Genomic DNA, 27,459 nt, shown 5'->3' with positions numbered 1-27,459 from the left:
TAGGTAAATTGTCCTTCAATCGTTGAAAAATCCACTCGACATATTTTCAAAACATCCAAGACCTAAATTAAAACGCAGGTATTCAAAATATTAAAATTTTATTTAAAAATCATAATACACGTAAAATCGACCGAAAAAATTCACAAATCGTCCACATTCGTGTGGAAAAATTTTCTCATAATCAGTATGAAATATATTTAGCCGGAAAAAGGGAGAAAGGGGCATCAGAATCTATTTTCAATTTGACGTAACACATGAGGAAAAATTCCAGAGTTGAAAAAAAAACGCCATTTCTATTTTTCAACTCTCAAAATTTCAACACAATTGAAAAATCAAAAATTTGTTCTCAATCCCAATTAAATCAAGATGTTTAACAAAATCCTCAAATCAAAATGCAGAATTTACAAAAAACCATCTTTAAAAATTTCAACAAGACTTTGCAGTGTTTTTCAGATTTCTATTGCACGCCCCTAAAAAAAACACACTTTTAAAATTTGAGTGAACACCGCCCCCATTTCCCTCCCCTCGAATGCGCTTTCAACATTTAGGGACATTTCAGTCACCAAATCGGAGTTGATATTTTAAAATTGTGAGATAGAACGTAAGTAACTGGATTGCTTTTTACTCAAAACAATAATAAAATTGAAAAAGTAAGTACCTACTTGTTCATTCCTACAAAAGTTGTAGAACTTATCGTCTGATGCAATTCTCAAGGCCCGAAAATGATTTCTGCACATTTTGATGGTTTTGAGCTTGAAGGTATAGTTCAAAACGTTGTTATGGAAAAATCAGTTTTCAAAAACTTGTCAAATTGCAGAGCTGTGATTTAAAAATTTGAAAACAATCCGAAAAGGATACATTTTTTTGATAGGTATTTTTATAGCCATGAACTTTGCAAAACCATTTCCTATTTTTTTCCATTTTCAAACCTTCGCAAAAACGATTTGCTCCAATTCCATTAGCATTGTGATAATATTCGAACGGAAACTCACGGTGAGATAAGATAAAAGATTTTCCGCTACAATTTTTAATCGACTGACTCGACCTATAAATACCCGTAACAAAGGCGAATCAGTTGTCAGTGAAAACTCAAACATCGTCAATTTACTAGTTTCGGTGCAAGTTACCTACAGCTGAATTTGGGTTGAAATTTCATTTGGAAAGAAGGTATGTATGTTGATAAATATAATTTCATTGCCAAGTTAATTTATTCGAAAAAATTATGATGGTGCGAAGACAATAATTTTAATGCGTGTATATTTCAGATCAAAATCGATGCCAACATGATAGTTTTCAATTCATTTTGGATATTCGTTTTATTGGTCGTGATACATACGGACGCAATCGATGATAATGCGTGGGAAAAGTTCAAAGTAAGCTACCTAGTTCCCTTTACAATATCAAGGCAAAAAAAAATGCTTTAAACATCAACGTTATAGAATGAATACAACAGAAAATATTCGGAGAGAGAAGACCAACAACGTAAAGGAATTTTCGAAAAAAATTCCCAACTAATCGAGGATCACAACAAGCAAAACCATGCATTTACGTTAAAAATTAATCAATTTGGAGATTGGGTACGTACCGAGTTCAAATACATCTTTCTTAAAACCGAATTAGGTACCTAATCAATATTATAAACACTTTTACGAATTTGAATCAATTTCTATAGACTCACGAGGAGTTCATAAAATACATAGGCCAATCTTACACGCTGGAGACTCCGGAAAATCAAAATTACCTGGATAATAGTCCAACAGATGAAGCTTTATTACTCAACAAAATCAACACAGCAATCGATTTACGAGAAAAAGGATGGGTAAGTGAGGTCAAAGATCAAGGTGAAAAGAGTGTATCCGGATGGGCTTTCAGTATGGTAAGTAAATAAAGCACAATAAAAATGAATATCAAATAAAATTATACACTTAGAATATAAAAAATATTATTTTTTATTTCGTAGACTGGTGCTATCGAGGGACAAATATTCAAAACTCAGGAAAAATGTCCACAACAACCGGTACAAAGCCTTAGTGAACAATTTTTAATAGATTGTTACGACCAAAAAAATGAAGTAAAAGTAGAATTCAAAAATGTACTCAGTTTTGTAAAAAACCGTGGTATTTATACGGAAAAATTATACAATTTGGTAAAACAATTGGTATGTATAGGGTTATTTTGAAGGCACGCTTAGATACGTGTACTTTTTTAAAAAACACTCAAGCACGAAGAAAGCATGTACAAATTCTATATTATTTCAGAACGTCACATGTCCTGAAGAAAATTATCCTATAGAAGTATCAGTACTTTTCAATGATCTGACAACTAAGGAAGCAAGTGAAACGAAAATCAAAAAAGAACTATACGGATCCGAAAATTCTGTTCCAGCTACAGTTGATGCCTCACATCAAAGTTTTCAATTTTATCATACAGGTTTGTACATATTTGCAACATTTTTCATAATCTATTCAAAAAAGGACAAAACGATAATTTGAAAAAGGAGCAAAAACGATCACATATAAAATAATGTACTTTAATTCTATTGCTACTCTTCACAGGAATATACAACGAGCAAAAGTGCAGCACCAAAAGTCAAATTGCAAGTCAAGCTGTTTTGATAGTCGGATATAATGAAATGGATAGTAACGCTAAGCACTGGCTGGTGAAGAATTCATTGGGAAAAACTTGGGGAGAAGAAGGCTACATGAAAATCGCTTACGGAACTTGCGGAATTGAAACACAAGCATGCACAGTATCAGCTAAACGAAGTTTTTGTGATTGTAAAGTGAAGTAACTTCGTGAACGTTTTTCGTCATATTTTTAAGAAATTGAGTTGTTCATGTTGATTTTTATTGTTTTTTAGGCAAAATAAGACCAGCAAAGTTTTAATTTTTTTATAAATTAAATTACTGTAGGTATGTTTATTCAGCCATAGCTAGTTTAATTCAAGATTTAACATTAATTTTTGTAATTTCAATAATAGAATCATTTACATCAAATACAGTCATTTCAATGTTTTCTTATGTATTTTTCTTTTTTTAATACCTATCAATTATTAATATCTTATCTACCTTTATTGAACAACATTGCGTTTTTTCCATCAAAATTCAACTGCTGAAATGAACGAGTTGTTGAAATTTGATTGGTATCGAAAAGTACCTAACTTCAGAAAAAGTAATATCGCGGCAATAGATACATCAAAACTCTTGAATCGTTAAAAAATCCATCCGAAATCTTTTCAAAACACCTACCTAATGCATAAATAAATTAAAAACGTATCCGAAATATCAAAACTTCATTTTAAAATCATGATAAAATCAACCGAAAAAAATTCACAAATCTTCCATAAACATACTACAAATATATGGAATAATCATCACAAAGAAATCTATTTCACCGGAAAAGGAAATGGACACTTGGACAGGCATCAGAATCTACTTTCCATTTGTATTCAATACACAAAGAATAGTTCTGGAATGGAAAACACATGTCATTTTTATTTAGGTGACATTGCAATTTCATTTTCAACTAAGAATGTCCAACAGTGGCAGTTTTCCTCTAATTTTTTTCAAATTTGCGGTGATGTTTAACACTTTGAAGAGTTCGTCGTCGTCGTTGTCGTAGTCGCGCTCCTTTACAGGAGATAGCGTATATGACCATCCATATTAGCCGGTATCTAGCGTATCTGATCGTTTCTTTCAGGGTCTTACAGGGAGAGTTGGCTGGTGAGTTTGTTGTTAACAGCTCCGATCGTTTCCTCCCTCTCGTCGATCTTCCTTGGATTTTCCCCTGTACCTCTAGCATGAAAATACCGTTTTCTCGTATTTTATGAGCTAAATACTTTAGCTTTCTAGTTTTGATATCTTCAACTACGACTTTCCGCTCCTCTCCTATTCTTGCTAATACTTCCTTGTTGGTAATGAAGTCCTTCCATGAGATTTGTAGTAGCCTTCGATAGCACCACATCTTGAAAGCGGATACTTTGTTCTCGCATTCTGCACTCATGGTCCATGTGTTTCGCAGGAATATTTCAGAACGGTCCATACGTAGCATCGCATAATTCTCTTCCTCAGATCTATACTCATCGTTCGATTTCCCAGCACATTGGCAAGGTTGTTGAAAGCGGTTTTGCCATTCCAATCCGTGATTTAATTTCTTTATTATCTCTGCCATACACTTGAATTATCACAATCAGTTTTGGCTTGACCTCCAATCTCAGGAGTAGTATCCTCTCTGATTTTGGAATTATGGCACTGATTTTATCGTTGATTCTGGTATGTATTAATATACCCACACCTTGTTCATGTGTGTCTTTCCCAGCGTAGATCATTTCATATTCTTCATCTACCCAGTTTCTACCATTTCCAGTCCATCGGATCTCACTTATTCCTAACACGTCGATTTGCAACCTCCTGGCTTCTTTAATTACGTTAGCAAGTTGTCCAATTTTATACAAAGTGCATACATTCCAGGTTGCGACGTTGATGTTGTTCCGCCTTGTTTTGACTCCTCATATTCTCAACACCCTATCCGGCTGCCATGGCAGATGAGGATCAGCCTGACGGAGACTTAGGGCCGTTGCTAAATTGATGTCCATATAATTCTAGGGAAATATAATGGTGTTGGTTTCCCGTTGCCTTCCACCATGATTTTCTGTTGGGGTTTACTCCCTTAGCCGAATTCGCCTGTTTTTAGGCGCTGGTATTTGCCTACTCACTCTGAAGCTCTTGCACTTCCCTGGGGCTGGAACGAGTGAGTTGTTGGTGTTCTGCAGATCTTATGCATTCTTGATTGTAATCCGTATTTATGTAGAGGCTTGGCCTTTGACTAGCCAATCCTCCCCGCCATCGTTCCACCAACTGGAGAATTCTGCTTTAGCCATGTTTATCGATTCCGAGTCCATCGAACAGCAACATGTTACCACTCCGCACAACGTGGATGCGCAGAATACCCCTGGTGTTGTCTTGCCTTCTCATCTGTCCTGGGGGACTGGCTCCTCTTGATGATCCGAGCTACATACTACCTAGAGACTACCTCTAGCGACAACAACCTGTGCCCTCCCGGAGCTTGAAGAGTTATTCATGGACATTTTTTGAAATTTTTTCAAGCATATATTCTGTGCAAAACGCGCATTATCAGCTTTTAAACGGCACTTTTGGTAACTTTTTTCAGAGGTGATTTTTTTTGCATTTTTGAAGATCTTTCGCCGATGTGGTTGCCGCTTATTATCACTGCGGTTATTAGAATAATTCGCTTAATAGAATGGGAAGTTGTTGGGACAGAACGGTTGTACCTTTTTACATTGAAAGAATTTCGCTTTATGTGGTAATCAAATAAGGTGAATAAAGTCGGTTAATGGAATGTGAAATTTTTCAAAAAGCAACAAAAATCAATGAAATAGGCATACCTATTTTTTATCAACAACAACAAAAAAAAAACCAAACAAACAAAAGGTCTGGTTTTTAACCAAATAATTTAAAAAAATCTCCCATTTTCAACAAAAATTGCAAAATAGTCTTGTTTTTTGGTAAAATTGTTCAAAGGTCTTGCATTATCAGAGTATGAGGTGAATTTTAACCTTGAGAGTTTTTACCAGTAGGTTGAATGATTTTCATCGCCAAAAGTTGCAAAAAAAGTGTCGTTCTTTTACCTAAAAAAAAAAAATCCTTACTTTTCAAAAAAATTACGAAAAAGTGTAATTTCTTTGCCAATAATTCCCAAAATTGCCACATTTTTGGTTTTTGAATAAATTCTTGCAATCGCTAAAGATTTTTACTTTTTTCCAAAAATTATCAAAAGCCTTCGCATATTTTTCAGAAATTGCTGAAAAGTACCATTTTTTTGCCAACAAAGTTCTGTTTTTTGCTAAAATTGTCATTCTTGCTTTTCACCCAAAATTTTCCACCTTTTTATACGTTTTTAGGTACCATTATTAAATGTACAGCAAATGTACAACTTTAATAAATCGTCTTTTTTGTTTATTGGAATAATTTGGTTAATAGAATAGCAACCACTCCGTCCCAACCCGACCACATTAAGCGGCAACCAAAAAAATGGTTTTCCACGATTTTTCCCACCTAAAATGACCAATTTCGGCCGAAAATTTTTTTCTCGCAATGTATCAAGAATCACGCCCAACTACTCAATTTTTTCTATGCTTAATAATAATTATTACTAAAGGAGTGGAATCTTATGGTTTTGGAAACCACTGACCCCCTTCCGGATTACCCAATTGGCCAAAATACACGTATGTCTAGACTAATACCAACTCGAAAATACATTATACGATTATTACAATAATTTCAGAGAAATAATTAAAAATCTTCGATTTTTTTTGTTTTACTTATCATGAGTGCATTTTCCCACACCCTCTACTGCCCCCTCCAAAAAAAATTTTCTTGAGAATTGAAAAAATCGGGTTACATGATTCATCAAGTTTGAACTTTCAACTTGAAAGTTCAAATTCGAGTTTTGCAAAATTTAATTATAATGGTGTGATTACTTTGGTATTACAATTTCATCAAAATTGTAGGTATGTATCTACTTAAGTGAGAAGCTGATTCATTTCTAGTTCAATTTAGCATGGAATAAGTCTTCTCAAAAATTCAAAAATTATTAGAAAACTGGAAGGTTTCTTCTTCCAAGTACGTAAATTATCTAAAAATTCCGTTGAAAAAAATAGAAAAATAGGGTCAACTCGAAGATTGATCTCGTTAAAATACAAAACAATCGGATAATTTTTTTATAAATTTCAAAAAAAAATTACACATTGAAAAACACTCGATTTGAAAATGTAAAGGAAGCCACAGTATCGCGTAATCATATTTTACAGTTGATTACACCTTCCTGTAGATGACTCTTTCACCAGCGATATTTCTAATTATTTCATTACAGTACTTTTAACGTGATTAACAAAATAGGTGGGTAATAGTTGCATTCGTTGAAATCACAGGAAACACGACGTCAATTCAATTTCCCAAAACGATAATTTTTCAAAACACCGCAAACATTCCACAGATAACCTAATCTGTGCAATTCCAACGCGAAAATAATTCGTAACAGAATAGGAAAAAATCACGAGCACATAATGCGAATTTTTTTCATCTTTTAGCAAAGTCGAGAAATACAAAACTAGCTAGAAAAAAAGGGCAAAAAAACGAAATGGCAATTCATGCGAAAATTACTTCGTTGACAAACTCCGACAAAAAAGGACACAAAAAATTCACCTTTGAAAAAACTAAATAACATTAAACAGCAAAAAAAAAGCGAAGAAAGAAAAAGAAAAGAAAAAAAAGGTACAAAACCATCTCCAAGTTTTAAAGCATTCTTTTAGACAAACACGAGGGCAGTAGACGCAGTGGGGGTATTCGCGTATTAAATCAAACCAACCGCAGAATCCGTATAGTTTCACAAAGCGTAAAACAAAATTAAAAACAACGCTTTAAAACTCTCGCTAAAATCTGCTCTTCGTCGTCGATTTAATTAAATACGTTAATTTCGGACCCAGCAATCCAGAAAGTCTTCTAATAATGTCTAACTTTTCGCCACACCTTCGACTCTTCTTCTTTTTTTTCTTCTCGCTTTTGTTTTGTTAAGAAAAACCTTATCATTTCACGCTGTCGGGTCGTTAGAATTAAAAGCGTGTCGACGAAACGCTTTATTAATGTCCATTTAACCCTTTCGGTGTGAGGGGCGATTTTTTTTATGATGAACTATCAGCGCCCGCCTCGGCCGCATTACATGAAGTACGCCTATGATTAATCGACTGCCAACAACATAAAGCCCGGCGAGAACATTAACATCGTACCGTCGCTCGTTTTGGAGGCTTGAAAATGCTCCGCATATGTTCACTTTGTTTACTCTAAATCGTTTTGAGCATTTCGCACAGACGATGAGAGTGGAGCAGAAGTAGGTGGTGATTTCGCTCAACCGCGCTATATCGATAAATTTAAATGGCGAAGGCGCGCGAAGTTGACTGTTTTTTTTTTTTTTTTGCTTTCTTTCTCTCTCTCATTCTCTCTTGCCAATGGTGTATGTTGGGTTTTTTCCATTAAAAATACGCCTGTCGAAGGTGTCACTCGCGCGAGAAATATTTTCACGCGGTTTTCGCATTTATTTTCATTTAACTAGGTATTAAAAACGTCGAGCGTACAGTTTATTTCACGTTTAACGAGAAAATTAAATATAAAGATAATGACGAAGTATCCGCAGCCAGGCTGCCGTATCGTTTGGGCCGAATTTTTTAAAAAATATCATTTTTAACGTCGTCGAGGTACCGAAAAAAAACACCACCAAAGATGGATCAAATTTTTAAAAAGTTACAATAAACAAAAATTATTTTCTAGCATTTTTTAGATTTTTATTTGGATGATTTTTTTTCATGTTGAGAAATGTTTTTTTTTTAAATAATTGACATGGGGGAGGGGGCAGTTTTTTCATTTTTTTAAAGGAATAAAATTCATTCTGCAGCCTTTGAAAAAATAAAAAGGGCTGAAAAACTATTTTAAAAAATGCACTCAACGAAGAGTTTTTTTCTGGCCTGTTTCGAACTCTTTACTTTTTTGAAGATCGAAGAGTGGTTTTCACTCATTCTTAACACAAGTATAATTTAGGATATGGGCTGATCAATCAAGTGTAGTTTGCTCCTCCCTCGACAGCAAATCTACCCATGAATGAATTATCGATCTCCAAAACTTACAATTTCACATACTTGGGTTTTCAGTGAAATTTCAAAAAATCAGAGCATGAATGAAGAAAACTTGAAATTTTAAAAATGAGGTTGAATTGTGCATGCCAAGGACTAGATCATTGTGAAACAGAACATTTTGAACACTAACCATTAGAAACGGTTCGAACGTTTGCAAATCTGTGCACAGCAGCGTAAGATATGTTGCCAGTCAATTAAAAGTTCAGGATACAAGTTTTTAGATAAAAAAAGGATTTTCATAATTTTTAGCCATTCGTTTGCTCTCATTCGCCAAAGTTGTCGGATTTCTCGAGAATGAAGCTCCCTACTTCTTGATTACTTCTCAAGTCTTTAAAATCTAAGTTTACCAAAAAATCATGATTAATGCAAAAAGTTGAAAAAAATGAAATTCTGCATCAGAACGCTCGTGAATGGACCTTTTCAAGAAGAAAAATCTCTGCTCCATTATTTAGAAGAATTCTGATGCATAAATTGAAACATTTTCAACAAACAATAAAATTTTCAATTACATTTTTTTGATTTTTTGTCAACTTTTGGAGCTCTTTGGCACTATGTACTTATTTTTCAACAAACATGGCTGAAATTTTGTTTGCGTATAAATGCCAATAATTTTTAGAGAAGAGGAGTACAAAAAATTGCAAAAAAAATGCTCATAAATATAAAATAAGCATCGGACTACATAAATATTTAAAAAAATTAAACTTTTCAAAAATGGAAAAGGAAAGTACTTACATAACACCTCGAAAACTGACTCAATTTCAGTAACAACTACCTACAGAATTTTTTATGAAAAAATATTCATGAGGACAGAAGTGATGTAGTTATGATAAATAATAATACTTATGGGTAGTTTTTTTGAAAAAAAAAACAAAATACAAGGGGAGGGTAGGAAGAGGAACGGGATGCAAAATATCATCTACGAGGCCTCATAAACCATACCTTTTGAAATTTTTATGGAAAGTGATCCTGATTTTGATGCCACTAATAAAATTTAAGTTTTCTCTATTAGTTTTTTTTTAAATGTAGCGTAATTTGGCGAAGAAATTATCAGAATATTTTTTAATGATTTGAGAATTGTTTGGATATCAGATAGGTAATTAGGTACCGTATTCTGGTATCGTATAGCCAATTCTTTTTAAAATAAAAAATTACTTTAGTGACTTTTAGCAATAAAAAAAGTAACCAAAAAAGTGACTACTTTTTTTTTAAAATTGAAAATTAGTATTTCGAGAGACATAAAAACTATGTTTTTTGTGAGGAGCTTATTTTTATTGGCTTTAAAACTTGATTTAAAAAAAAATAAATTTTCAACTTGATTTTGAAAAAGAAAGAAAACAAGCCCGAGCAAAGCCAGGGCAAAAGCTTTAGTAAATTGATGTTTCTAAAAGTAAAAATTTGTGTTTTTAAAATTCTGAAATTGGTTAATGAAGAAAATTCTAATAAAATCCTTTGAAAATGAGTTTAAAAAAGATAATTTGGATGAAAAACTATTTTTTTTTTCATTAAAAAAAATTCAAAGTGACTTTTTTTGAAGAAAAGCAACCAATAGCGACATTTTGATGAAAAAAGTATCCAACCAAAAGTGACTTTTCGTGAAAAAGGCGACCGGTAACGACACCTGTAAACAGGATCTTCAATTTAAAAAAAAAAAATTTGTATTTACCACAAAACACTTTCAGCTTATTCAATTTTCCAACAAAATTTTCAGAAACATCTCAACTCGACCCCCTCCCCCTCCTCCAAAGTGGTCTGTATGAAAAATTGACGTACGGAGGTTTTCAAAGGTCCTGATTCCATTTGTTTCCGTCATTTTGACATCAAACTCAAAAGAGGGCTGTAGCATGACTTAAAATTTTCATTATTTTTTGCTGGGTATCAAAATTTACGCGATTTGATATTTCAAATCAGATTCTGATATCAATTTGTTTGACAATTTCTAAAAAAATTGTCAGTTTTTTCAGATTTTCATTTTTTTTATTTTTTTATGAAATTTTGACTGCATTCGCTACTTTTATCATCGCTTTTGCTACATTTTAAATATGATACCCTGTAAAAAATGATAGACAAAAGGTTTATTTCTTGCCCATTTTGAATTCAGGAATCCAGTGGTGCAATTTTTTTTTATTGTGAGCAGAAATTTTTACATTTTTTACCTTTAAAATTTCCAATTTTATGCCATGTTTTTCACTCCATTCTCTCGAAAAACTAAGATTCTTGATACCTATAATGGGCATTGGACATGATAGAAATTTCATTTAAAAGTTACTCAATATTCAACCTTAAAAATCAAGTAGATTCTGTACCTAGTTACAAATTCTAAAAAAAAATTGAATTCAAATTTCACGTTTCCAGCTGAAAATACATCAAAAATGAAAAATGTTTCACGAAAAATAATCGCCCTGCATACTCTGAATTTCTACCGCAAATTTTCTATCAAAATTTATGCAATGACCTATAAAAAAAATAGCACGAGTGCACAAATTACGAGTACCGATCGACTAATATTTACTCTACGATTTTTGGCAAATTTTCAAAAAACCTCCCATATTTTTCCACATACACGTACGAACACGAGCGTACAATTACCTTACGCAATATGCCATGTTGACTCCTCCCTTGAAATGTTTCCATTTGAAAATGCACCTTTGAAAGAGGTCAAGGTCAACTTTACAGTTACAGCTAATATCGATTATTTTTCGATTAAAGACGAATATTCGATGAATTGAGGTGAGAAGACGCGATGGAAAGGTCCGGCAGGTATTATTTTTTAATAGACATTAAACAAACATTTCATTTTTTTTTTTTTAAATCAAGCCGGTAGGTAACTAATTTTTCCAGTTCTAAATTGTAATGGAAGTTTATGAGGGAATTGAACGGGGAAATTTGGATTAACTTGGCTATCTAATTCAAAAACTGGAAACAAATTAAAGGCAATGGAAAAGTTAATAATTGAGTACGAATACATTAACAATGCTCATGTGATTTTCTGATTCAACTCTGATGCGTACTACGTTTAGTTCATATTTTTTTTTTACCAATTAATTCAAAATTAAGTAGTAATTTTCAGCCAGGAAAGCTGAGACTGGAATTTTCCTCTTTTCTCCTTTACTTTCGAAAGAAGATCTCCAAGTTTGCCTATCTTTAATATCAACATTTCTACATCATAAGCTAATGGGAGAACATTAAAGTCACATAAACAGGGTTTTCGAAACATTTTCCCTGATGAGGAATAGAGCAAGTTGAGCAGAAACCATCACACAGATCTCATCGACATTTCATCTCACCAATATTAGCCATATTTCAAACGACGCATTTTCGCCTACACGAGAAAATCCATCTAAAACGCGACAAAGTCACGAAAACAATAAAAAAATTCTCGTGTTTTTTTCGCAAGGTTTTGAGCCGCACGCGCGTAGTACTCGTATCTCCGAGTCGCGTAACTTTTTAATGAGAGAAACAACGTTTAAAAGGCTGGAAAGGGTTTCGAGAGTAATTAAGTAATAAAGTTTTATTATTTTCTAATTTTATATGACACCGGTACCCGGCTCGCGTAGCCTGCGCCTTCATCGTATCCGTTTTCCAACGATAAGTGTTCGCGACACCGCTGGCACTAAATTTGTATCCGGCGTTAAAAATAAGGGGTTCGGCGATTGAAAAATATACTTTTTCCAAACCACTTCTCGCGCGTGTATTCGCAACGTTATAGGTCTACGTACTTGAAAAGCGCATTAAGAAAAAAAAAACCATTCGTTGGGCGCGTTCAGAACAGAATACACATTACTGTTGTCAAATCCACGCGTCGAAGTGATTTTAAAAAAGATTAAGTGCTTATACCTACTACACGCAGCGAGCGGTACACGATAAAAAAAGAGTCCAAAAAAAAGATTATACTTACATCGATTGAATAGAATTCGTTCGACATTCCGACGGAGCTTCGATGATGGAATCGGCGCTGAGTTGCGAGTACCTGGATACGGACGAATTACGATCTGATCTATCCAGCTCGGATCTACCAATGGATAAAGGGCTCTGATGACGTTCTAGCTTATAGTCGCATAAGCTTTCGCGATCCAAGTCGGCTCCTCTTTGGGCTTGAACTCTTTGCTGTTGTTCAGCTCTGGCCACTGCTTCGGCTATCTCTTTTTTCTCCTTTTTCTCTTCTTCGGTTTGCGAACGACTAGCACCGGCCCCCGGCGGGGGATACGAAAACCAGAATTGGTGTGCCAGGTTGGTGAGTTTAGCGTGTCTTGTATAGTCGGTCAGTCAGTCGATTGATCAATCTGCTACGGCATCCTGTAAACAAACGTTTCGTATTCAGATTAATTGATATTCTCACAACGAATTAGTCGTGATTATTTTAAGGAGCAGAGGGGAAGGGGGCATTGCTGCGATTTTTCAAACAATTCGTTGTCTTAAGATACATGTTTAATAACTAACAAAAAGTAATCAGTTGGCTGGCTTTTTTGCGGGCCAAGTAATTTGGCTGCATTTTATGTAGAAGTATTTTGAGTTTCTTCGTAGATCTATTTCGCATTGATCGAGCCAAAATTTTGAAATTATCATTCCTGAAATTGGGGAAATTTCTCGTCTCCAAGGGCACTTCTGAAGCTCAAATTTTTTCTGAGTAACTTTTAACTCAAAATGAAGGTCTTTGCTGAATGTGGTCAAAATCCGCCATTTTTTTTTGGAAGGAGGGGATCTATCCAATATCTAATAATTCAGTTGGCTACTTTGTACGATGGAGCAAAAGTATCCCTTAAGGATGATTTTTGACCAAATTTAGCACAAAAATGTCTATAATAATTACTTATGCAGACGTCATCAAGACGAGAGTAAACAAATCATGAAGAATTTCGAGCTCAAAATTGGGTCATGTCACGATTTTTGGCATTTTTCAAGAAGTGTTAGGTGATTAATTGAAGGGGGTTAAAATTTTGTGAGAAATTCAAACATTTCAATTTCAACACTTTTAAAGAATTTTGAACTTAGAATAATTTGGTCATAATTTTCAGGGTTTTTGAAAAAGTAGGTACTGTCAAAATCAGTGGGACCATGGTTTTAAGAGTTTTTGAAAAAGTTTCACAAAGTCCATCAACACGGGATAAAATTGCATGAAAAAAACAAATATTCCAACGAAAATGTATTTTAAACATTTTTGACGATTTTTTTGGTCCAAAATTGAATCTAGAATAATAATCATTCAAATAGCCAAAAACTTGGATAACTTATTCAATTTTTTCGATTTTTTGAAAATGGCAACAATGATTAAAAATTTGGTTCCAAGTTTCCAACATTCCTTCATTCAGTTTCAGATTTCATATCTTTCGATATTGCATTTGAATCTCGTACAAGATAATTTTTTGAAATTGTACTATTTTTCCCAAATCAGGTTAAGTAGGAGTTGAAGCCAAAAAATCAGATTTTATTGAAAGTCTTGCCTCTTTGAGGTACCACGCAATATCTCTCTTCCAGGGGGATTCCTCCGGACCTAAAGAAACATTTTTCTGAGTGATTTTTAACGCAGTGAAGGTTTTCTTGAACTTTTAGTCAAAATCCTCTGATATTTTTTCTCAATTCTTCATCATTTTTAGGTCTAATTATTAGAAATTTAGAACAAAAGAAATGGATTCATGGCCAAAAATGAATTTAGTTATCTATATAGTCCTTTTTGAGCAAAAATAGCAAAATATCTCAGGAATAATTTTTTCCAATTTTTCCCTTTTCAATTTTAACATTTGAGTACCTTAGAGTCAAACCCAGAATTCTCCACTTTTCATCATTTTGAGAAAAATGCAAAAAACTGATAGAAGGTGGGTATCAGTAGTAGCAGGTTTCTGATCTCGTCTATACATAGTGCTTCGGGTAACAATCGAATTGTCAAAAAAAAAAAATTTTCAAGTCTTTCCATAGCAGTAATTCATGATACCATTTTGGAGAATTCTGGTTATGACTCCAAGTCCGTAAAAAAATGAAAAAAATCTCAAAAATACATGATAAAATGAGAAATAATTCTAGATTTGAGTCTGTTGAAAGTATCTCAAGGTTGTGTACAGTCGACTGGAATGAAAAAAATAATCATTTTTGAAGTATTTTTTTCAAAGTTTGACTCAAACCCGATATTTTGGACCTGTTGTATGAGTAATAGGTGTGTACAGAGAGTGAGCTAGTTGGATGAGTCAGAATTCGAGGAATAGGTTGAGGAGTGAGAGAATGAAAAGTAGGACACTCAAACATGACGATTCTATATCGTTTATTAATTTAGTACATAGCCAGCTAGACCATAAGTATGTACTGAGACAGTTTAACAGTTGATTATTGTACATATTGACGAATACATCGTTTTGGATAGAACCAGCCTATTATTTCATACGACAGAATTGGCACCCAACAAGGAAGAACCAAGGTAAATACTTCAAGAACAAATGGTAAATAATTCGTTGAATTAATTAATTATTGAGTATTATTATATTCGCACCATTCGCGTAATTATTATTTTAATCATAAGTGAAGAAAAAGCACCAAAAGTGAATTTTCAAGAAATCAACTAAGGACATTTTTGAAATTTTGAGCAAAAATCCAGGACCAGCAAAGCTCAGTTTTTTTATAAAAATGACAAGAGACACTCCAATAACAACTGAAACACTCATTTTCCATCCAGGTTCATTTTCTGGCCTGAAAAATACTGCAGATGAATTTATTCAAAAATTTGAACTATATGCCAGTATAAATGATTGGGATGATGTGAAAAAATTCAAATACTTTCCTGCCTATTTAACAGAATTGGCATTAAATGTTTACTATAACATGGACAAAAATGAAGTGAAAGACTGGAAAAATTTAAAAGCACAATTTTTATCAGAATTTAATGGCAGTGCAAATAAAGATTTGGCTGAAATGAAATTAATGAAGAGAAGCCAAGAAGAAAATGAAAGTATTTTGGAATATTTGACAGATGTGATTCAATTGTGCAAAACTTGTGATGAAAAAATGGAAGAAAAAAGTATTTGTAGATTTATTCTAAAAGGCCTAAAACCTGAGGTAATTTCTGCAATTGGAATGAGAGAAAATGGAACTTTGAAACAATTGAGGGAAAATATCCAAAAATATGAAGCCAACTTGCTACTAATAGGAGAAAAAAAGGAAACTGAAGACAAAATTGAAAAACTGGTAAATGAAATTAAAACAATAAAATCAAAAATCATGGAAAATGAAAAGAAAAGTGATACTCCAGTAGAAAAAATAATTCATCAAACTGTGAATAAAATCAAACAAACAACAAATTACGAAAATGAAGAAACTAGTTTAGAAAAAATTATTGAAATGACTGTAAACAAAGTGAGTGAAAGAAGAGGCTATAATTACCAAGGAAATCAAGATAGAAAATACCAAAATAGGACATACAGAAATCAAAATTACAGAAATCAAAATAGACAGGATGATCAAAATTCAGATGATGAAAGAAATGACCAAAGAAAAGATATACCATATTGCAGATACTGTAATCGCAGGGGACATGTGGAGAAAAATTGCAGAAATAAATTATATTGTGAAATTTGTGATCGCCTCGGACATGATACAGATAACTGTAAAAATGAGTCAAAAAACTAGATAAGAAAAGGCATCCAGTTCCTACCAAAACTCCAGTATTCTACCTACACAATGAAAAATCAACTGAACATTTTACAAAAATTGAACACTTCAACAGATTCACCTTATTGAGGTATTTTTCCGAAGATGAACATGAACAAATTAAAAATACCATAGAACAGAACAAGGAGAAAATTATCCACAAGAAACCAAAAAATTCTGAAGTAGAAATTCACCACATTGAAAAAGCAAACACAATTTCAGTACCAAATTTAGAAATACCTATCTACATTGATAATAAGAAATACAAAGCAGTGGTAGATACTGGCAGTAACCTGACATTGATAAATGAAAAGTTAGTAGGTGACCATGAAAAATTAAACAGTTCAAATACACAGCTACAGTGTGCAAATGACTCATCTATGGTGGTAACAGGCATGATTAGGAAAACATTTGCATTAAATAGGAAAAAATACTCAGCAAAAATGAATGTTACGAGAGGTTTAAGTTCAGACATTATACTAGGTGTAGATTTTCTACTTGAACATGCCGCTATAGTTGATTTTTCTAAGAAGATTATACAAATAGGAACTGGAAGGAATGCCATTCATATACCGATGGACGAGAGGTGGATTAATTTTTTCAATAGACCACTGATAAATATGGTCAGCAATAAAATTATATCAACAGACGATATAATCATCGGACCAAACAAACGTAAAGTATTTAATCTAGATATGAATGCTGAGCTGGCAGAAAATGAATCAATTTTAATTTTGCCAACTCAGACATTCCATAACACAGCCGGAATAAGACTAATTACCAACAAAGAAGAGACAGGGGAGTGGAAACTTGAACTACACAATTACACCAACATACCTCAACGAATTTATGCAACACAGCAAATAGGCCAAGTTCATATTATTAAGCAGGCATATGAAATGAAAACTGACGTGATTAAAACAGCACCAAATGAAAAGGAATTTTCAACAAATGATGAAGTGAGAGATAATGAAGGAAATATTATCAATATTTCCAAAAATCTTAAGACAGAAGATAGGTTGAGAGTAATCAAACTGGTTAAAAAATACAGACACCTGTTCACTATGAACTCACTGGAGGTTAGCAAAGCTAATGTGGACGAATATGAATTGAAAGTGAGAGATGATGAGCCAGTAGCCTCAAGATCATACAAATTAGCTCCTGTTGAGAGGAGAGAAATTTGGAGACAAATAAATGCTATGGTTAAAGCAGGCATTTTGAGAAGGTCAAAATCCAACTACTGTGCTCCAGCCTTCTTAGTAAAGAAAAATGGGAAATTTAGATTTATCAGCAATTTTCAAGAGCTGAATAAAAAATTGATCTCAGATAGAAATTCTGTTCCCAGAATGGGAAATATTTTCATGGCACTTGAAGGAGCCAGAAAATTTTGTATTTTAGATTGTAATTCAGGTTTTCACCAAATACCTATCAAAGAAGGATCCAGATATTTGACAGCTATCATTGTAGATAACCAGATTTTTGAATATTGTAGACTACCCCAAGGACTTATGAATTCACCAGCAGCCTTTAGTAAAATAATCAGCACAGAGTTGGCTGATTTATTATATAATGGAGTGGTAGCTTACATGGATGATATTTGCTCATATGGAAAAACCTTTGAGGAGGCTTTAAAAAATCTTGAGCTGACACTCCAAAGACTTGACAAATTGAATCTTAAACTCAAAACTTCCAAGTGTAAGTTTTTCTATGATGAAATCGAATTATTGGGCTACAAGGTAAATGGAGAAAAAATCAAGCCAATTGAGAAAAATACAAAAGCAATTCGGAATTTTCCCAGACCAATCACAGTGAGAAATGTGATGTCATTTGTAGGAATGTGCTCACATTACAGAAAGTTTATCAAAAATTTTGCAAAAATTTCAAGTTGCCTATCTGAACTCACCAAGGGTGATGTCAAACCTACCACAAAGGTCAAATGGAAAGAAGAACATGAAGAAGCATTCCAAAAATTGAAAACCTTGTTAACAAGTGAGCCAGTTCTGGCAATTTATAAAGAAGAGAGAGAAACGATTGTAGAATTGGATGCTTCAAGCACAGCTATAGGAGGGGTACTTTCACAAATTAATGAAGAAACTGGAGAAAAGCACCCAGTTGCTTACTTCAGTAAAAAGCTCCAACCTAGGCAGAAAACATACTGTGCTTATGACCTTGAACTTACAGCACTGACAGAGACAATTCAACATTTTCGAGAGTATTTGTTTGGAATTCATTTTACAGTGTTTACTGACCATGCAGCTTTAATTTATTACACAAAGGCCAAAGAACCAAATGCCAGGATGGCTAGAATGATTCTCAAATTATCAGAATTTGATTTTGATATCAAACACAAACCAGGAAAAACAAATGTGGTCCCAGATATATTAAGTAGGGTAGAAATACCTGAGAAAGAAGAAGAAATACCTACTGAAAATGTCATACAGGAAGTAAAAAATGAAGAAAAAGAAGAAAAAATTGATTTTAAAACAGAGCAGGAAAATGATGAATTTTGTAGAAATGTAATGGAAGCCAAATTAGGGAAATTGAAAAGCTCAAATCCAGATTACAAAAAATACATGAGAGCCAGTAGAAGATATGACATGAATGAAGATGGAATTTTGGTATTTCACCAAAAAACACCATATGGCCTAATTAAATCAATTGTTATTCCGAGAAAATTAATTCCAAAAATACTAGAGGCTCTCCATGATAACCCATTTGGAGGAGGTCATTAGGGAATGAATAAAACTGTTGAAAAAATTCAGAAAAGGTACTACTGGACAGGAATGATATCAGATGTAAAAAATTACATCAAAAGCTGCCATTCCTGCCAGCTAAGGAAAAAAGATACTGGAAAAAAACCAGGATTATTGAAACCAATTGAAGTGAAAAATTGTGAAATTTTTGGACACTTAGAACTGGACTTTGTTGGCCCACTTACAAAAAGCTCAGGTCATGAATACATCTTAGTAGGTACATGTCAGGCTACAAAATTTGCTATAGCAAAGCCTGTGTGTAGTGCTTCAGCTGAGAGTGTGATCAAATTTTTATATGAGCTCATAAGTATCTATGGATGCCCGAAAAAAATATCATGTGACAATGGGACTCATTTCAAAAATTCAAAATTTCAAGAAGTGTGCAAAAAATTAGGAATTGAGTTAATTTATAGCTCTAGCTACTCAGCTCAGAGCCAAGGATCAGTAGAAAGAAAAAATGGCACACTTTGTAGCTCCCTTTCACATTACGTAAATGAAAATAGGACAAACTGGAGTGAATTTATAAAATTTGTTGTATTTTCCTACAATACCACTCCAGTAGCTAGATTTAATGGATTGAGCCCATATTACATTTTATATGGACAACAACCCAATTTACCAATTGACAACAAGCTTGGACTGAATACAAAAGATAAAAAAGACAGACAAGCCCAGATAGATGAAATCCAAAAAATCAGAAAAGAAATTCCGGAACTGATTTTGAAAAATCAGAATGAATACAAAAAGAGTTACGACCAAAAACACAGGGAGGTTTTATACAACCCTGGTGATCTCGTACTCTTGGAAAAACCATGGAAACACTTGGGAAAATTGAAAACAAAATATACAGGACCTCATACAGTACTGAAAAGAGTAACTCCATTAAATTACCAAATTAAGGTAGATGGAAAAGAAGATACAGTACATGTACGAAGATTGAAAAAATATATTCAGAGAAATCCAAATCAAAACTGCTGAGAAAATAGGATAAGAAATGAATAGGATTACAAATAGGTTAAGAATTTTAATTGTATATTATAATAAGGCTCCACATAATGCGCAGTGTGGATAGAATAAGTAGACTAGAATTATAATAGGAATAGAATTTTAAAATTATAAAAAATTAGAATAAGAAAAATCAGCAGAAATGTAGGCCTACAGAAATAAAGAGAGAAATTAGAGAGAAATAAAGAGAGAAATAAGAGAAAAATAGAGAGAGAAATAAGAGGAAAAATTAGAGAGAAAAAGCTATCCACCTTTATAGGTGAAAAAAGCAAAAAGAAAAAAGAAAAATGACAAAGAGAGAAAAAATTAGAATACCTACCTATTAGAAACTTTAGTATACCTACTATAAGTTTGTGTAGAAATTTACTCAAATATGACAAAATACCTACCTATCAAGAAACTTTAGGGACATGGTATGGACCATCTGAGGCCCTACCATGACAGAATGAACTAGAGGGGAGGTACTAGGGGAAAAGTAGAGTACCCTATTACCACAATCCCCAAAGGTCATCTGATCAGAAATCAGATTGTAAGTTGTAAATATACCTATATGGTTACTAAGTAATATTTTTTAGTACCTATCCATTGTACATAGTTATTTCTATGGAAAAAAAAAACTGGTCACATTTTATAAATTGGTAAATTATAATAGCATGAGAAATTATTCAAGGTATAATTTTTAGTTCAGAACCAAACTTGATCAATATTCATTTATTTACTCATTATTTGTAAACAATAATGTTCAAAAACTGACCAGAAAAACACTGTTTCATTTTAAATATTACTGTTTTCATTTTATAAGCATTTTTTTTTTACCCATAAGCATCAAAAAATGTAAACTGTTTGTAAAAACTTGACATAAGATGTTTAGAATTTTACAATAATAGACTAAGTATTGATAAGTGAGGTCACTTATTTTTTAAAGGAAGAGGTAGATGTTGTATGAGTAATAGGTGTGTACAGAGAGTGAGCTAGTTGGATGAGTCAGAATTCGAGGAATAGGTTGAGGAGTGAGAGAATGAAAAGTAGGACACTCAAACATGACGATTCTATATCGTTTATTAATTTAGTACATAGCCAGCTAGACCATAAGTATGTACTGAGACAGTTTAACAGTTGATTATTGTACATATTGACGAATACATCGTTTTGGATAGAACCAGCCTATTATTTCATACGACAGGACCCTCTAACCATCATGGTATCGGATGGGGTAAAATGTAGAATGGCAATTGATGCGTACCTACTAACTGTACCCAAAACGACCATAATCTCATTTTTGAAAATTTTGGACATTTTTCGGAATTGGACTGAGACCCGGTACTTTGGACCTCGCTGACTGCATCATTGTGTCAGATAGGTAAAAACGGAGAATGGCAATCGATGCGTACCTACTAACTGTACCCAAAACGATCATAACCTCATTTTTGAAAAATTTGGAGAATTCTGGGTTTGACTCGAAGGTACGACCCTAAAATGAGATCATAATTTTAGGAATTTTTGAAAAAGTACCATGCGACTTATCAAAGTGTTAAACTTTCATGAAAAATTCAAATATTCTAACAAAAATGTTGTAAGCATTTTTTTCTAGGAATTTTGAGCTGGGACCATGATTTTAGTAGTTTTTGAAAAAGTTTCACATGAAAAGTCCACCAAAACGGGATAAAATTACATTGAAAAGAACAAAAATTTCGACGAAAATGTATTTCAAACATTTTTGAAGATTTTTTGGACCAAAATTGAATCTAAAATAGTAATGACCCTAAATGAGATCACGATTTTTAGAAATTTTTGAAAAAGTATGTGCAACATATCAAAACAAGGATAAAATTTTGCAAAAAATCCAAATATTCCAACGAAATTGATTTTTGAGCATTTTTGAAGAATTGGTGTCATGAAACCTATTAAAATTAGTGAAAATTTCGGCAGAAAATCAAAAAATTTCATCTAAACTTTTTTGAGCACTTCTGAAAATTTTTCAACGGTTTTCCGGAATTTTGAGAAGGTTTTATGCGATTTCTCAATGAGTTGAAATTCGGATAAAGATAAGAAATATTTAATCATCCATCGTTAATAAGATTTATTCGATTTTTTGGGTGAGGCGAGGGGGGAGGGGTATTACAGTGATTTTTCAAACTATTCGTTTTGAAAAAAAGTGATCGAGATTTCTTATTGTTTGAGAAATGCCTGAAGCCTGGAATTTTATGAACACGTCTCCGGCAAAATCATTACAAATTCATATTCCACTCGTTCTCATCAGATTCTCGCATTTAGGGACTATGATGCATCGAATATTTCCATAAATAGAACAGCGCCATAAAAATAAGCTCAGGGATATTTCAATTGATGGAAAAAAATCTCTCACTCCATTCCAATGTGTATCTATAAATTGAATGGTGTTCAAAGTTATGGAGTCGAAATCCGGCGTTACTTTTTCATTGGAATTTCAACGCAGCTGCGAGCCTCGTGATAAATAAGCAAATGTTGAAAAAGAGATATACCTCTTTATCAATATTTCCAAGCGAGTTAACCCTCAGCTGTATATGAGCATGTAAATGTATCGTATTAAAGTAACGATGAAATTTAAGAAAACAACCTATATAGGTATATGGTATAAGTAAAATATGAGACACGTTTAAACTACATACATGACGTTGACCTCAAAACATTGCGTAGGTCGTTTGGCCCGTATTCAAGGGTATGAAATATTTCATCCCTCGTACGTACCTCTACCTAGACCTACCTACGTATTATATTCAATTACAGGCTGTCAAGCCCGTATGATGACTTATTCAGACGAGCGGTTGGTACGTACTCGTAAACGTGTATTCGAGTCTTGGAATAGCGAATAGCGAAAAAAAAAATTTATCGAGCAATTTTAACCGTCACTGTGACTCGTTCGTATCCGGAATACGTCATTCGAAACGGAAAATTCAATTTTTCATTTACTTAGACCTACCTCCTTATGTTATCACGTATCGAGTTTGACTTCGCAAAAGCTGCCTCGCAACTTGTAAGTTATATGATTTTGCGCATAGTCGAGTATACCAAAGTACACTCATTGAGGCAGATAAGTTTATTAAGACGAGCGTGGAAATGAAAAAACAACACTAATATAAGAGTGTATCCTTTCATATTGACTGTAGGCGTTTAATTTGGAAGATACCTATACTTATAGTTATTTAACCGGACAGAAGAGTTTTTAAATAAACGTAAAAATTATACAGTTTCTTCGGATCAACCGAATGCAGTGAACTGGCACGAATAAGTACGCCAAGAAGTGGCAATTATTCAACGTGGTAAACTTTCAGCCAGGATAAAACAAACAACCTTATAGCAGGTTGTAGCATACTAACCATGGAGTATTCATTATCAAGTACATTTTCCTGGTTGCTTGCGTCTATACTAAACTTGGCCATAGTTGGCTGAGAATTGCGTAGCCGAGGAACGTTATTTTATTAAATTTATGGACGAATTAAACGCATTTTAACGTACTAGCACATAATGGAAGCGTATAGTCATTGTTTCAATTAGAATATATTTGTAGTATTCCGACGAGCCTTTTATGCAGGGGGTGTGGTGTGTGAAAGTGAAGATGTCTTAATAGAGGAGGAGACGAGTGCGATAAATATTAAGAAGAGGTTTACGACTATGCATACCGAGTGTTCGGTTAATGGGTCCGAATAATTGCCTAGTTATGCAGCTACCCAAAACCCAAATTACCTACGTGTATATTGGGTTGCTGATCACGAGAGAAAGTGAAATTTCAAAGGGTTAAGTGTGTAGAGTGTAAAATTTAATAGCTTCAACATTATACGTAGTTTGGTGAATTTTATGAATAAGAATGCTTCTTGAAAGAACAAACTTTTGGTCTATTGTTGAAACTTTTCGCTAAAAATGAAGAAAAATTAACGTATGCTTTTGAGAGATACATATTTTTCCGATTTGGGAGACAAGGATGACTTTAAATGAAACTTTTAGAAGTAAAATAACAGAAATACAAAGGAACAAATTTTTTTTTTGAAATGTTTTTTCAAAATGACCAACAAGGGAGAAGTTTTAGTGGTTTGGTGAACTCTTGAAAAGAGGAATAGAGGTGAAATGGACACTGTTGCTAAATTTCTTCGTGATACACATGGTGTAGTCTCCAAAATAAGAATCAATCATAAAATAACTTTCAACAGCTGTCACTCGCACCAAAGTCTTTTTTAAAACTAAATTCATAAAATTGAGTGATTTTTTTTTAGGAATTTCGTCAAAAAATGAGACTTTTTAGAAAATGTTGGCCTTTTTTGATAAAAATGCAAGCTTTTCAAACAATTTCGCAAAAAGCAAGAATTTTTGTCAATTTTTAGCAAAATGAAAAAATTATTAGAAAAACTACTTAGGTACTGGAAATTTTGTCAAAATAGTGAGAAGACATTTTCGCAACTTTTTTTGGTGAAAAACTAAAAAGTGTCTTTCTTTAAAAAATGTTATAATTATAAGCTTGGCAAAAAGCGATACTTTGACAATTTGAGCGAGAAGGCAAAGCTTTTTGGCAATTTTTTTCCACAAAAAGAGACTTTAAGTCGATTTTTGGAAAAAAGTGGAGCATTTGGAATTTCTAGCAAACAAGCGACAATTTTTAGCAATTTTTTGCAGGAAACACTGCTTGTTTAGTCAGAGCTAAGGTAAGACTTTGCAATCATAACGCTGAAAAGACATTGTAATCAGTTTGAAAATAATAAAAAAGTGATACTTTGTAACATTTAAAAAAAATAGTCAAGATTTAGGAAAATTGAATTTTTAAAAATTAAAAAAAAAGTAACCCACCAAAATTTAATTTTATCAACTTTCAAACTTTCATATCCCCGTGTAGGGACGACGATCAACTTTCGTAACCCTGAAGACATTAGAATGCTTAAACAGCATAATAAAGTCATTCAAAATTACCAGTAGAGATCATAAAGAAATTAAATCACGGATTGGAATGGCAAAAAGAGCCTTTAACAACCTAGCCAATGTGCTGGGAAATCGAACGATGAGTCTAGCTCTGAGAAAGAGAATTATGCGATGCTACGTATGGACCGTTCTGAAGTATTCCTGTGAAACATGGACCATGAGTGCAGAATGCGAGAAGAAAATATCTGTTTTTGAGATGTGGTGCTATCGAAGGCTACTACGGATCTCATGGAAGGACTTCATCACCAACCAGGAAGTATTAGCAAAAATAGGAGAGGAGCGGAAAGTCGTAGTAGAAGATATAAAGAACAGAAAGCTAAAGTATCTAGCTCATAAAATATACCTACGAGAAAACGGTATTTTCATGCTAGCGGTACAGGGGAAAATTCAAGGAAGAACTACAAGAGGGAGGAAACGATCGGAGATGTTAACAACAAACTCACCGGCCAACTCTCCCTGTAAGACCCTGAAAGAAACTATCAGTTACGCTAGAAACCGGCTGATATAGATGGAAGTATACGCTATCTCCTGTAAAGGAGCGCAACTACGACGACGACGACGAAGAAATTACAATAAAATTTTTCAACTGATTTGGAATTTAATTTTTAATATTTTTTATTCACGTTCAAATGATTTTAATTGAAGCATGTGTTTCCAAAACGCACAAAGTCCAAAAAAATGTTGATAAGAAATTCACGGTACTTAGTAAAGCCCGGAACGATGTCGTTAGTGATGTAGTTATAACAGCTATCGCATCGTTCAAAAGCGATACCAGTTAGTAATCGGTATCGCCAAATAAAACCCAAACCAGTTAGTTGTTACAATCACTTTTCATAAAACGATTATTTCAGTATCGTTTATGCATCGGCACAGAAATCCTTATCTGTTGCATGAATATATGAATGGTTGCGCACGCTTATATGAGCGCGGGGGTGTGTGAGTGTGTGTGAGTCAGTATTCAAAAGCGTTAGCGATAGCGATACCAAAAGCGATACTAACGACATCGCTTCAAATAAACTTGTTAGAAAGCGATGTGAATAATTCGCTGATAAGAAAAACCTGTTACTAACAGTATCGTTAACAGTTTTGAAGCGATGTCGTTGTAACGACTAACGACATCGTTCCGGGCTTTAGTACTTAGTACAATTTGGAAATGTAGAAATGGCCCAAATTGATTGATTTTTTGATATGTTGTAGCCAAGACCCTTGGACACAACATATTAAAAAATCAGCCATTTTGGGGTGCAACTTTATGCTAGATGGCCTTGCAACCTCAGAATCTTTGAAAATGGACTTACCATTAGTGCGTTTTGGAAACACATGCTTCAATTAGTTGAATGTTCTAATTTACGAGAAATTTGTTCGACTTCATTTTAATAAAAGTAGTTGGTGGCGTAGTGGGTTGAGCCACGGCTTTCTGAACAATAGGTCGTGGGTTCAAATCCTGCTAGAGACGCAGGCGTTAATGTGTAATGTATACATTGTACTTAGTACATTTAACATCTATTACACATTAAGCTCCGAGCACCAGAACAGCAGAGGCAACAGAAATGCACGCAATCTGTTGCCGGTATCAAAAAGCTGTAACTGGTTGAGCAACTATAGGTAGCGGTGATTACGGAACTCAGGGTTGTAAAAACCCGGCTAGTGCAGATGTATGAGCTACTTTGTAGATAGCGTAGAAAGCAATAGGAAACTACTACGTGAAAGCTCAAAACAACGTCGATTCCCCAGAATAACCGCAGTGGCAATAGGCATTCGCCTCACCCTGTTAGGGTACCACAAAAATTTGATTTCCAATGTCCTGTAAAGGACAAGGAACCACGACGACGACGAGTGAGTCTAGGTACATTCTACTTTATAAATTATAAAAAAGATCAAGAAATGAAAAATCAGCTTCCAGTTGATATTTAAAAGCAAGCTTAGCAACCAATGCAATCATCAACCAATATGGTGAAAGCAAATGCAAAAACCATCTTGCAATCAGCAAATAACTGATGGTTTGTTTTCAATGATTTTAAAGTTTTTGTTAAAAATTGTTTCTTTTACAGTTGAAAAATGAGCGATAACTAGCGAGAAAACTGGTTTTGGAGAGCAGCTGAACCTAAAATAAGTCTGAAAAAAATAAAAATAAAAATTTCATGTTGATAATTCAAACTTCAAAGAGAAAATTGCTTTATTCGATACCTTTACCTATTGGGGTGGTAAAAAAACGCACATCTACGCCCTCAGAGTCAGGGCCGTAGAGAGCCAGCGCGGGCCTGTGGCAAAAGAAATTGAGGCCCCCATTAAAAATCCCCCCTCCCATACAGTAGGTTTTAAAAAATTTATTTATATTTGTATAAAATGATGACAAGTAATGTGATTTTGATTTTGAAGAGTGTTTTGAAATTCAAAAATATGAAGAGAAGCTGAAAATATAGC

At 33.7% G+C, this 27,459-nt stretch overlaps 2 protein-coding genes across 4 annotated transcripts in view; one reads left to right on the top strand and one right to left on the bottom strand.

Moving 5' to 3' along the window:
* Hk (Hyperkinetic) overlaps positions 1-27,459 on the bottom strand; it is a 187,012-nt gene that overhangs the window by 126,830 nt on the left and 32,723 nt on the right. The window contains exon 2 of the mRNA XM_065360048.1: positions 12,600-12,997. The gene's annotated coding sequence lies outside the window, so the exon portion shown is untranslated. The remainder of the gene's footprint in view (positions 1-12,599; positions 12,998-27,459) is intronic.
* Positions 1,036-3,016, top strand: LOC135844203 (procathepsin L-like). Of its 3 annotated transcripts, none has more exons than XM_065362346.1 (7): positions 1,036-1,167; positions 1,266-1,373; positions 1,440-1,577; positions 1,673-1,876; positions 1,961-2,017; positions 2,259-2,430; positions 2,556-3,016. In XM_065362346.1, exons 2-7 carry the CDS (start codon positions 1,284-1,286, stop codon positions 2,789-2,791), a joined length of 897 nt encoding a protein of 298 aa, XP_065218418.1. In that variant the 5' UTR covers positions 1,036-1,167; positions 1,266-1,283; the 3' UTR covers positions 2,792-3,016. The 3 variants fall into 3 exon arrangements, with proteins under 3 accessions (XP_065218418.1, XP_065218417.1, XP_065218416.1); XM_065362345.1 differs by having other exon boundaries at positions 1,961-2,146; XM_065362344.1 differs by having other exon boundaries at positions 1,961-2,158.

The sequence above is a fragment of the Planococcus citri genome, chromosome 4, assembly GCF_950023065.1.
Source record: "Planococcus citri chromosome 4, ihPlaCitr1.1, whole genome shotgun sequence".
NCBI classification, from domain to species: domain Eukaryota; kingdom Metazoa; phylum Arthropoda; class Insecta; order Hemiptera; family Pseudococcidae; genus Planococcus; species Planococcus citri.
The sequence above is the reverse complement of the archived record's forward strand: the minus strand, read 5'-3'. Positions and strand labels throughout refer to the sequence as shown.